The 12,988-nt window shown below is 33.2% G+C and overlaps 2 protein-coding genes across 3 annotated transcripts in view; one reads left to right on the forward strand and one right to left on the reverse strand.

Annotated features, from left to right (window-relative positions):
• The window catches only part of CDC73 (cell division cycle 73), a 97,974-nt gene that overhangs the window by 28,693 nt on the left and 56,293 nt on the right, over positions 1 to 12,988 (reverse strand). The gene's annotated exons all lie outside the window — the stretch shown is intronic.
• Positions 3,650 to 11,217, forward strand: B3GALT2 (beta-1,3-galactosyltransferase 2). The gene is made up of 2 exons (XM_037497319.1): positions 3,650 to 4,269; positions 8,605 to 11,217. The coding sequence occupies exon 2, from the start codon at positions 8,728 to 8,730 to the stop codon at positions 9,994 to 9,996; it is 1,269 nt and encodes a 422-aa protein (XP_037353216.1). The 5' UTR covers positions 3,650 to 4,269; positions 8,605 to 8,727; the 3' UTR covers positions 9,997 to 11,217.

A 12,988-nucleotide genomic window follows, 5' to 3' on the forward strand; every position in this document is an offset into this window, starting at 1 on the left:
AATCCATCAGAGCCAGAGCGGGGAACAGAACAGGCAGACTGACGAAATACACTGCTGAGGGGAAGCTGCGGGCACAGCCAGAGAGGTCTGCACACCATGTGGGACCCTCGCTGGTGGCTGGGGATTGAACCAGCACTGCAGAGGCTGCGGGCAGCTTTGCAGCCCAGTGCTCAACCCCTGCACCACCAGGGGAGGCCCTCGAGCAACTTTTTTTTTAAGCGCTTTGAAAAACAAAGTATTCTGTGTTAGAAAAAGGAACTGCAACCCTGTGAACTAATCACAAGGCTGAAAAACATAAAAAATGTTTTTATGAAACTACAACTCTTCAACACAAACAATTGTACAAAATTTATCTTTTCAGGCTTGTAATAACCCAGAGGCATATGTATATAATGTCTGCCAACACAGAAAATAGTTATATCTCTAAAGTATCATATTTATCTATAAAATACACAAATTCATTCAATACATCTAAAAAATCTCTCATTAATATTTACTTGTCTTCTTACCCCAATCAGAAGTAGAGCTGTACAAGTAAAAATTACACATATTTATAACTATAAAACTTAACAAAATAACTGCCAGTTTTCTGAGCCTGACAAAAAAACCTGTCACATTTACTGTGAAAGTTTAACCATAGATTTCAGATGTTAAAAGAAACAAGACTAAAGGAAGAACTTCTACAAGCTTGCCTGTCATAAGATTTTTATAGTTTCCCCTGGCTGGCATGCAGGTTACTGATAATTCACTAAAGTAACTTTTACCTCTTGTCTGTTCTGTTTTGCTGTAATTTAATAAATAAAGCTATTAACCAGTTCAAGAAAATCAAGAAACAGTCTGCAGGTATACCTGAAAATTTAAAGTCCAATTAAAATCACAGGCATTTTTTTTTTTCCAGGACTCTACTGCTGTGTAAACACTTGCCCTATAGCAAGTATAGTTGAGACTAAAGTCCAAGGGGAGTTTCAGGCCAATACTAGAGGGAACCACTAGCCAGCATATATATATTTTTAAAGATTTATTTATTTATACATACAATAACTGGGGTGCAGGCCAGAGGTGAGGAGGGTGAGAGGATTCACCAGAGACAGAGTGGGGAACAGAACAGGCAGACTGGCTGAAATACACTGCTGAGGGGAGCAGCAGGCAAGTCAGAAGAGGTCTGCTGTGCCATGTGGGTCTCCTCCCTGGCTGGGGATCAAACTTGTGCTACAGTGGCTGCTGATAGCTTCATAGGTTGTGTCTTAACCCCTTGCACCACCAGGGAGGCCCCAAGCATATGATTTTTAAAGCCATCTATTTTTTAATATTCTCATTCTTTGTAATAAAAATTCATGGTATCACTTGATTTGAAACGTATTAACAGTAATATCGCCTGACAATGTTATTAATCATAATTTTAGAATGGAATGTGTACATATGTCATGAGAATGTTAGCCTTTTGGATTAATAAACAACAGGTAACTGAACTGTGGGATGAAATGGAGGAAAAATCAGGATCTTTGCTAGATTTGTAAACATTTTTAGGAACACCTTTGAGTTCTTAAGACCTGTGTTTTTATCCTATTATTATTGCTAACATAGTATTAAGAGTTATTTCTGCCCTGCACTCATACCTATGGAGCTCTCTTAACAATCAAGAGCCATAATGAATCCAGCGGGGAATGAAAAAAATTCAATCAAAAGAACTGGCAAAATTAAATGATTTATTCTTCCTGGACAAAAATGTATTAACTATGAACCATTTTGTATCCTTAAAAAAAATGTGTCTAACTGCAGATGTTGGAACAAAGTAGTAAATATATATTTGTTGACAGGTGAGTAAAAAATATAAATATCTATTTACATTTCTGAGTGAGTTCTGGTTATACTGGGCCTGTAATAGAAAAAATTCCCATCATTTCTTCCATAGTGCCTTGTAGCATTATGGCTAAGACAAGAGTAAGGCTCATCTTGCTTTAATTCCCTTAATTCCGAAGGACTCTTTCTCATCACTAATTAGCTGATATTTGGGATAATTATTTCACAACCCTAAGCACTGGTTCCTCATCTTTACAATAGTTATTACAAAAAACCTAATTGTTATGAGAAAAAAAGTCATTCATACAACAGTCCAGGTAGGCTTAGCACACAATCTAACTTTAGACAAATAAATAAAAAATGGAACTGCTGCCAAGCTGCATAGTTAAGTCCTAAGTAAGGAATTATTGAAAAGTACTGATCTAGTAAAATTCACTTCTATTTTGTAAAATGTCATTTTAAGTAGGCACATAAGCATTGCTCTGCTATTTAGATTTATCTTATAAATAAAAACAAAACTGGAAGGGTTATAGGCATGCAGTATGTATGGGTGAGCATAGTGATTAAGTGCCAAGAAACCTTAGTTTCCATCCTCTCCACACTTGACTAGGAAAAGTCAAAACTCTATGTTCTATGTTTTCCATTTATAAAATTCTTAATGGTCCTTTTAAGATTTCTAGGAATGTCACATATACTTCTAAAAAAAGTCACAGAATTCCTAAAACTACAAAGCACATTTCATCAGCTACACTAAAAATTATAATCAGGACCCCCCAAAAAATTAAATATTAAAAATATTTAATATTAAAAATAAAAAGGAAATAAGAAAATGTAAATCTGTATTTGAAATAAAAGAAATTACCAGTAAAGACAGTTGGGATGAGGAGTTTCTGACTACAATTACAGTATTAAAGTTCCTAATTATAAATTTCTATGAGTTAATGTTATTAATGTCTCAGAGAAAACCTGATATTTCAGGCTATGAAAATGCAAAAAGTAAGTAAAACAACAACAAAAACCATGTCCCAGTGCTCTACAGAAAAAAAGAAGCAACCATACAACTAACCATACAAAGAAATATTTCAGAGTATCTAGTGCCAAAAACCACGCTTGATAGCAAGTTATTAAATCATCTAGAAACATGAAGTAAATATTAGTAATAACTTACTATCCACCAAGAAGATTCTGTACAAATGTCCTATATGTATTATCTTGTGAGATTCCACTTTATTTTAGTATGAAAGAAAAAGAAAACTAAACAATAAATACTGACATTAAATAATAAAAGTTTTGCTGCCTTCAAGAACACTTGAAACCACCTAAAAGCGAATAATAACTGGGCTGCATCACCTCATTTTCAGTAAAGTTATCTATGGCAGCCGATTTATATAAATCCTAGAAAAGAGGAGAGGGTACTAAGTAAAAGATAAACAGTCTATAAATCTTAACAAGACATTAATAAAATCAGAGAAATTTGAGGGGGGGGGAACACTTTAATGGAAGAGAGTGCACTGAATGGGTTAAATTTTATCAAGTTGCATAGGAGAGCTTATATTGCTTATGTCCTATAAAAACGTGAGAAATAGGAAAACAAACGTAACAATAAAAATATTTATAAAGCCTGTGCTTAAGCATAAAGTAAAAATAAAAAGGAAACAAGCTAGAAAATATAAACATTTACTTCATAATTATCCCTTTTTTATATTATTCACTCACTTATAACTACACTATATATAATTTATCATAAAGGAGCAGAATCACTAAGCTTCTCCCTCCCTACCTTAGGTTTTTAGCCGAAATGAATGCAAACAATCACGTGGGATTCAGCCAAGCAGTGACGTTAAATTCTGCTCTGTCAGAGAGAGCATCTGTCAAGCCCACATTTAAACTGCTGCCTGCCTGTGCAGCAGCTGAGGAACCGTGGATTTCATATTATAGACTAAAACCCCAGTAAAACTGCTCAAAATCCTTGCTGCAGCTGCCAGGCAACAACAAAAAAGAGTTAAATCCTATTCTTTCCTAATACAATCGAAGCACTACATTCTAGCACTGACTGCTTTACATTGCAGCTCAGTGTTATTACTAGAAATATGGATACTGAGAAGAGAATACAGCACTGCATTGTCCGGCCAGGAAAACAGCAGATGTAAAAAGCTTCAATGCATCAACTGTCGGAAAGAGTCAACAGTGCTCCAAATAGAACGGACAACTACAGCTCTTTTGTTTAAAGAAAGAGAAAGAAAATGAAAGGCGAAAATCCTGAAGACTAGGACCCATATGAACAAGGAAGGTAACTCGAAGGCAAGCAGACAGATGGACACTTTGGATACTGTGAAAAGCAATCGCAGGAGGCAGACTATTGGGGGATGTGTGCATGTTCGATAACATCTTTTTTGCTGAAGTGATGGCGTGCCAAAAGTATTTTCAGTGGACATAATCCTCTCCACATAAATGGCCTGATCAAGGAAGGTATGTCGATCTTGTGTGTAATATTCATTTAAATGTCTGTTACCTTTTTATAACCCTGGAGGTACTAATATATGATAAGTTCATACAGTTCACTGCCCTTGAAACTATAAAGAAATTCTAAATATATGATCTGAAATTTGTCATTGTTTAGAATATAAGCTGTCACTGCTTTATTCAAGTAAATATGCAGCTTGAAGTAATTATGAATTACAGACATATAAGAGAGAGAAGGCAAACAGTAACAAGATATGCTTAAAGGAACCTCCGGGAAATTAAACTTCAAGAAAAATCCGTAGCCCTCTAAAGAAAACATGGCAATCTTATATCAAATTAGGTCAAATTGAGCCCTTATCTGATAAATTAAGGTGCTCTCGTTAAAATGGCTATCTAAAGACACAATACAGTGAAATCACACTGAATAGTATCAAAATAATCTTAACATTAAGAGCTGTTTTCAAAGTCCTTTTAGAAAATATCTTAGTATGTACAGCTCATAGTAACAAAATGTTCCCTCCAATATCCATCTCCTCAAATAAAAGACAAGGAATACAACCCAAGAGAGTATCAACAAATTTTAAGTATTTTAAACTATGAAAAAGGGAGCACTTGCATATGATCACCTAAGAAAATGTTAGTTTATAAACAGCACACCACAGTAGATTTGCATGTATTACAGTACCCATGAATACAACTTTAAACAAAGAGATATCAATAGTTGCTAAAAATTCCCCCATTTGAAATAGCTTTATTTTAAGCAACAGATTTTGAATGATGGAACATAAGGTTATTTTGAAGATCATTTTTAAAATGAAATTTGAAAACATAATGAGAATACTTTAATAAAAATATCCATTAACAGCAACACAAGGTCAAAAAACTAAATGTAAATGTAGCTACTGTGCTTCCTCGTTATGTTAAGAGTAGTAACAAACTATTGATACTGTGTACGTGTGCAGGGCAGAAAGAAATCTAATAAACTGTCTTAGTAACAATCATAGAATAAAAACTCAGGGCTCAAGAACTCAAAGGTATTCCTAAAAATGTTTATAAATCTAGCAAAGATCCTGATTGATTCTTCCTCTGTTTCATCCCACAACTCAGTAACCTGCTATTTGATAACCCAAAAAGGCTAACATTTTTATGATATATGTAAGCATTCCATTCTAAAATTAATATTAACAACTTCATCAGGCCTTATTACTATTTTACATCTCAAAATCAAGTGGCACTGTGATTATTTATTTCTAAGAATTAAAGTATTAAACAAAATATATGGCTAAAAATCTCAAGTCTTTCTAGTGCCTTTATCTCTCCAGGCTACAATTAAATATTTTTAGCAGCAAGATATCAAAAGTATAGAATTTTTTTAATTAATGCATCACTTAAATCTAGTTCCAGCAAGCTAAAGATAGCAACACTTTCAAAAGCCAAATGTTAAAATTGGTGTGAAGTGAACAGTTTATAGTAACATTCTCCCCATGATTCTCAATCCATAAGATATAAATATACATAATTAAGTTGAAAACATCATCAAAAAATAAGAGAGAAATCAAAGCTATTTCTATGCTGAAAATGTGAAAGTACAAAACTATTTTGAATACCAAAATACTTTAACTTTCTTGCCTTGTTCCCACATTTTAGGATCAAACAATAATTTTATTATTTCATAAAAGAGTGGTTACTTTAATTTTACTTTCTCTTTAACAGAAAAACAATACCTGTGAACCGCTGAATAAAATTTAAGGCTAGACACATGCACTTTGTTTATCAATGGGAGATTAACAAATGCATATATATGATTCCAAGCCTTAGGAGCTTAATACTACCAACATACAAATATAATTCATTTAAATTAAGATGCATCTTCACCTACTGGTACAAAATTATATAGGACCATAAACTATGTACACTAGACTACAATATATAGTAATTTGCTGTTTTCTGTAACACTGAAATACTTCAGAGACATCAATCACTTCAGAAATAGTTTTCATAAAAACACAACTTATCACTATGACATTTACCTTCACTCATTTCTTTAATCCTTTATACAAACTTTCAAACATCTGACCTTTCATTTATTGCATCTTAAACCACTAAATTAACACTTTCAAAGAATTAAAATGATTGCTCCTCTCCCAGATTCCAAGCATTACTTTATCAACAGAAAATATATTTAATTCAGTTCTGGCATATTTAAAACATTATCAAGTAAATTTTAAAAGTAATTTTGTTTCTTTTACATTTACACACAAAACCTTTGTATCTACTAGTTTCTGTAATATGGGGTAGATGAACAATCATTACAATTTACCAAATAATTCATTTGAGAATAAAAGCTTATAAAGAGTTTGCCAGCCAACTATTTTGAATGACCAACTATTTTCAAGTGCAAGAAGGAACAAGTCACTTTCAAATCAGAACACTCAACTCTATTATTTTCAGCTTAGCTCACAGCATAGATGGTGCAATGAAGCCTTGGTCTTCATTACAATAAAGTAAAATTAAAATCCATGTGCGTAATTCAAATACATAGCAGGCTGGATTTTACGGTTTGAAAATACAAGATTTCTTAAATAATTTTTCATATCTCAAAAAATGATTTTTACTTGAGGAATACTATAACTTCTCAAAGTACTACATAATAACAGAAATTAGAAAATATCAAAAGCTAGTGCTTGTACTATCACTTTAGAAATTTGTACAATTTCCCACCTACTTGCTCCTCCTAGTGGCTGTTACTAGAATTGTAGTATTTTCATTCACATACATTTAACACGTTTTCAAAGGACTTAAAATTATACATGTGAATTTTACTCTACTAATTATTCCATTCTATAAAGATTTCCATGTAAATTCCACTGTTACCTAAAAACTATTAAATTTCATGTGGAAGATAAGCAAATTTGGTCTGAACCAGGACTCTCTCAATATTTAGGCCAAACAGAGGTAATGCATATACATAATTTCAAGTAAACAAATGTTTCTACCTGATCCATTTTGAACTGGTTTTACTGGTTTTATTTCCTTCATTTTTTTTACAAAACATTCAAAATAACAAAAATTACACATTAGCCTCCTTCCCAAAAAGTTTTTTCTCTCATAAGAAAATTCAAGCTAAAGCTCCCGACACAACTCTATTCCCCACTCCCTTGTCCAAAAAAACTAAGAGCTGTAAGCCATGAACATGTCTGTGCGCACTGAAAAACCTTGTTCAAACATTAACACAATCAGTTCTTTGACAGGCAGCATGATGAACCTCCCATACTGACATCTTATCATCTTTTTAAAAATCTAGGGTTCAAACATGTGATGCTGGCCAATGTCCTAAAAACTTAGTAAGTTGTGTATAAAATAAATCCAAAACACAGCAAGATTCTTTAAAATGTATTCTGTGAAATTTAAATGTTTAAGCAGTCAGCTAGGAAAGTATCTTGTGCCTACCTTTTTTAAGATATATAGAAAAGACTGTTCAAAGCATTGCTTTAATTCTAACATGAAGACTCCACTGAGGTATGTGATAGAGCTTTGCCAAGGTTACAGATAATTAAAAATAACTACTCACGACATTTTAAAATCAACCTTAACTCTAAGAAAGGACAATGTTCTCCTGAATAACATCTGAATTAGAAGATTAAAATTAGCAAATAGTACTTGAGAATATTCATCATTTATTAGTGTCTTAAAATTCTGCACTGAAGTTACTGGACCCTGAAAATTAATTTTGACAGGTGCATCTTCTCATTGACTTTCTCAACACAGTGGGGGCCAGTGGAAACATGCCAAGCAGTGTACTGGAACTAACAGAACTCTGCCATAATCAACCTTGCACCGTCTGTCCCACAATTGATACATGACCATTTTACAAAAAAGGCCGTTGACTGTGCACCATACCATCAATGGTATGTCAAATCAATTTCAATTAGTGACAATAAATTTTCCATCTGCTCTCAGGCCTTTTACTGGCCTCTCACAGGAATCTAGTAACATTTTTCTCCTCTACATGCATACAACTTCTAAATCTTTAATTTGGGTCAAAAATACAAATGACCAGAGTTAGTGAATTAAGTGGTAGAAAATTAATCCATCACCTCTTTTTAAAGTGCTAATTGTGGTAACGAAGTACTTCTTTTTTTATTTTTTAAAGAAATGAAACCTGCTCTCTGGGTTGTTATGTGGCCAAGGGGAAACAAACTATAAACCCTGTTTCTAGATTACTATATTTTCTCTCATAAAAACTCATATTTACCCTAATTTTATTAGCAACCAAAGTCTCTTTCAGGCAGTTTTATAAATATTTAGCATTCTATAAACTTTTATGCTTCATCTTTATAGAATGACTTCAAGGGAGACAACGTGACCGAATTAGAAAATGATTACCAAAGAACAGTATTGATTCAGGAGAAGAAAACATTTCAGACACCAATATCTCATATCCCATTACTGGATATTTACAACATGCTTCAGTGGAGGAGAAGACACTGCTGCTTTGCAAAGATGAGCTGGAATGCCAAGAGGTCTCTGTTCCGTACCCATCTTATTGGCATAGTATCGCTAGTGTTTCTTTTCGCTATGTTTTTGTTTTTCAATCATCATGACTGGCTACCAGGAAAGGCTGGATTTAAAGAAAATCCTGTGACATATACTTTCCGAGGATTTCGTTCTACAAAAAGTGAGACAAACCACAGTTCTCTTCGCAACATTTGGAAAGAAACAGTCCCTCAAACTATGAGGCCTCAAACAGCAACTAACTCCAACAACACAGACTTGTCATCACAAGGAGTTACAGGACTGGAGAACACCCTTAGTGCCAATGGAAGCATTTACAATGAAAAAGGTACTGGACATCCAAATTCTTACCACTTCAAATATATTATCAATGAACCTGAAAAATGCCGGGAAAAAAGCCCTTTTTTGATACTACTAATAGCTGCAGAACCTGGACAAATAGAAGCTAGAAGAGCTATTCGACAAACCTGGGGCAATGAAAGTCTAGCACCTGGTATCCAAATCACACGCATATTTTTGTTGGGCGTAAGTATTAAATTAAATGGCTACCTTCAACGTGCAATACTGGAAGAAAGCAGACAGTATCATGATATAATTCAACAGGAATACTTAGATACATACTATAATCTGACCATTAAAACACTTATGGGCATGAACTGGGTTGCAACATACTGTCCACATATTCCATATGTTATGAAAACTGACAGTGACATGTTTGTCAACACTGAATATTTAATACATAAGTTACTGAAGCCAGACTTGCCTCCCAGACATAACTATTTTACTGGCTACCTAATGAGAGGATATGCACCCAATCGAAACAAAGACAGCAAGTGGTACATGCCACCAGACCTCTACCCAAGTGAGCGCTACCCTGTCTTCTGCTCTGGAACTGGTTATGTTTTTTCTGGAGATCTGGCAGAGAAGATATTTAAAGTTTCTTTAAGTATCCGTCGTTTGCACTTGGAAGATGTGTATGTAGGGATCTGTCTTGCCAAGCTGAGAATTGATCCCGTGCCCCCTCCCAATGAGTTTGTGTTCAATCACTGGCGAGTTTCTTATTCAAGCTGTAAATACAGCCACCTAATTACCTCTCATCAGTTCCAGCCTAGTGAACTGATAAAATACTGGAACCATTTACAACAAAATAAGCACAATGCCTGTGCCAACGCAGCAAAAGAAAAGGCAGGCAGGTATCGCCACCGTAAACTACACTAGAAAAGACACTTTTTTAAAAAATGTGCAATCTGTAAAATAATGCTAAAAGCATGATAGTTAAAACTGATTACATCCATAGGACAAGTTTTAGTTAGAACTCATCACATAAAGGATTCAAAAAATATTTTTTTAATTTCTGAAAGAAATTCTTAAACTACATTATATAACAAATGGTGTTCCAAAAGAATCTATTAAAAAACTGTAAAAGATGATTCTGTGTATTAACATGCAATAACAAGCATGCATACATCAATGGTTCCAGTTTTATATTAGAGGCCAATAAAATGTGTTTGCTTTTATTTTCCACATACAGTTTAATTTAAGAAAAGAACAATGAAAAGACCCTCATCTTAGATTCAGTTTTCAGTATATAATTAAATGTAAATAAAACATTACTGTCAATTTTAGGAAACTTTGTGATTGTACAAAGGACAAATTTTCTGACCTGACTATTCTAGGGTTATAAAAACTTTATTCCTTGCAATAAGATTTAGTTGAATTATTCCATAAACACATTTATAAAGTTCAGATGTTTCATCAATGCAGTTCTCATCTAAGTGTTTACTTTTGAAAAGCCTTTATTTTATTTTATTGATACTCACATATATTGGGGGAAATTATTTTGACATGACGTGATAAAATGTGAAAAAAAATCAATGTGTCTCACGCTCAAGTTTTACAAAAGAGTTTCAAAGAATACAGCTCTTGCTTCCAAGTTGTTGTGAAGGGCCAACCCAGTCTTTCAATGAGTTATTCAATTAGATCAGTCCCTGCACTCTTAAAGACTACCACCACTTAACATCATGTATCTATAAAATATATTATGTTCCTTTAACTGAAGCAAAAGCGATTATAGTCACAAGGAAAATGTACTGCTGAAAAAAGTAAGGGATAGAGTGCAGCAGAAGTTTCATTCAATACATTTTTAAGATGCATGTCTGCCAAACTGCAACATATGGGAAGTTTACTTCCTGACAGCAGGTGTACACATACCAATACTTAATCATTTTATGGCACCTACTTCTTTCTCTCGAGTGCCAAGTTTACAAACCTAAAGTTTTTAATTTGGTAATGACAAATACCTGGCATCACCAATTAAAATCCTTTTTGGGAAGGATGGGGGGGGACTACAAATGTCTGATGAACACTTGATTCTAGAATGAGCAATGTGACAATTCACTTTTATCAAGTTTTTAATAAAAAAAGGTAAACAAAAAACTTCACTGAGTGTTACGGTACAAATATTTTCACAGTAATTTTTGTTTGGCTCTCACAAATTTTAAATTCAAGAAATACTAACCTACTCACTTTAAAAGTGTTTTTATTTTAGTTAATTAAGTGAGGATGTTAATTACTCTAATAACAATAATCTTTATCTTTGATTCTATTTTGAGAAAATACTGCACCAAAACAGAATTGTAACATCTGTTAAAGTTCATAGATTCATAGAAACTGTTTAAGCATCTATAATTTAATATGCTGAAATCTATTTCTACTCAATTTATCTCCCATTTTTATCAGTATTCTAAGTGTTCTATTCTACTTAAAGTAATTCTCATTTTACATGATTACAGAAAGACTAAAGTGACCAAATACCATTACAAAATAAAAAAATCACACAGGAGAATAATACCAAATTAGTTAAGTTTGATGAAAGACGAAAGAAATCTTCCCTCAATAATGGGTATTTCTCTGATATAGTTCAGAAGTTTAAAAAGAAAAGAGTGTGTGTGTATATGCATGCACAAGTATGCACAAAGAAATAGAACCCAAATACTATTTGTTCGAATTATGATTACAGTGCAGGATCTTTGGAAAATTTTCCCTTCTGGAAAAATTCAAGTATAAAAAATAGACTTATGAAAACAAAATTCTCAACAGACAAAATTTCTTCTATTTCAGGCATCAATGTAAAATAATTTCTATATCCCTAAATAATATCTTGGAAAGTGATGGTAATGGATGAATGTAACAACACTCAAGTTCTCAAAGAGAAGTAGATCAAATAAAGTTTCTGTAATACTGCTGAAAATCTTTACCTTAAAATATTCTATTAATGTGATCAACCTTCCACTCTCAACATAATATACAAGCTAATTTCTTCATAAAACATGCCAATATTTAAACATCTCACTAGATACCTTATTCATATCCAGTAATACATAATTTTTATTGTACATGAAAATATAATTTTAAAAACAGTGTTATATTTGGCTAAAGAAAAAATTACAGAACACTGACCACATAATCTTTATGCTTAAAGTATACTTTAACAAGTATTTCAGAAGTTAAAAATACCAAAACTTTGAATACCTACAGTAACTTATTTTGATCAATATTATAGGTAATGAAATTCTAATTCAAGTAATAATTTAAATTTGTCACATCTTAGTATTGAGCATAATCATATATATTCTCAACTGAAATTTTATTATTATCTATTTCCAACAGCCCTTATAAAAATAATTCCAACAGCAGGAACTAATGCTTTACAGAATGAGATACACTGGTAGTATGTTAAAGTGCTTTACAAGTGTGACAATGTATAATCCTTATAAGTAACATTAAAAAATAGGAAATAAAGATTCATGCAAGAGGTTAAATATCAAAGATCCCAGAGCTCGTAAAGTAGCAGGGTTCCATTTCAAAGACCACATTTTTAACCATTATGCTATTCTGCCATGTATTTCACATATGACATCTGCAAAAAGATCTAAAAGCTAAGCAAAAAATGGCCTGTCCTCTATTCTCTTATTCCCTGCTAATTTTTCATCTTTTGCCAGGGCCTCAGGGCTTCATAACCGTTACCACACACTGGAGGGTCAACTGATGTTCAATGAAAAAAAAGAGAAGGGGAAGGAGAGGAAACCTGTCATCTCTCAGTTATTTTTTTTCTCCTTTTCAATTGTTGATGTCTGATGGCTAGACCTTTCAAAGTATAAGCATTACTGCTCATCTCTCATTCCTTTGGCCACTGACTCAGGGTTGTAAA

Source organism: Talpa occidentalis, unplaced genomic scaffold (assembly GCF_014898055.3).
Source record: "Talpa occidentalis isolate TD23 unplaced genomic scaffold, MPIMG_talOcc4v2.1 talOcc4.8, whole genome shotgun sequence".
NCBI lineage: Eukaryota > Metazoa > Chordata > Mammalia > Eulipotyphla > Talpidae > Talpa > Talpa occidentalis.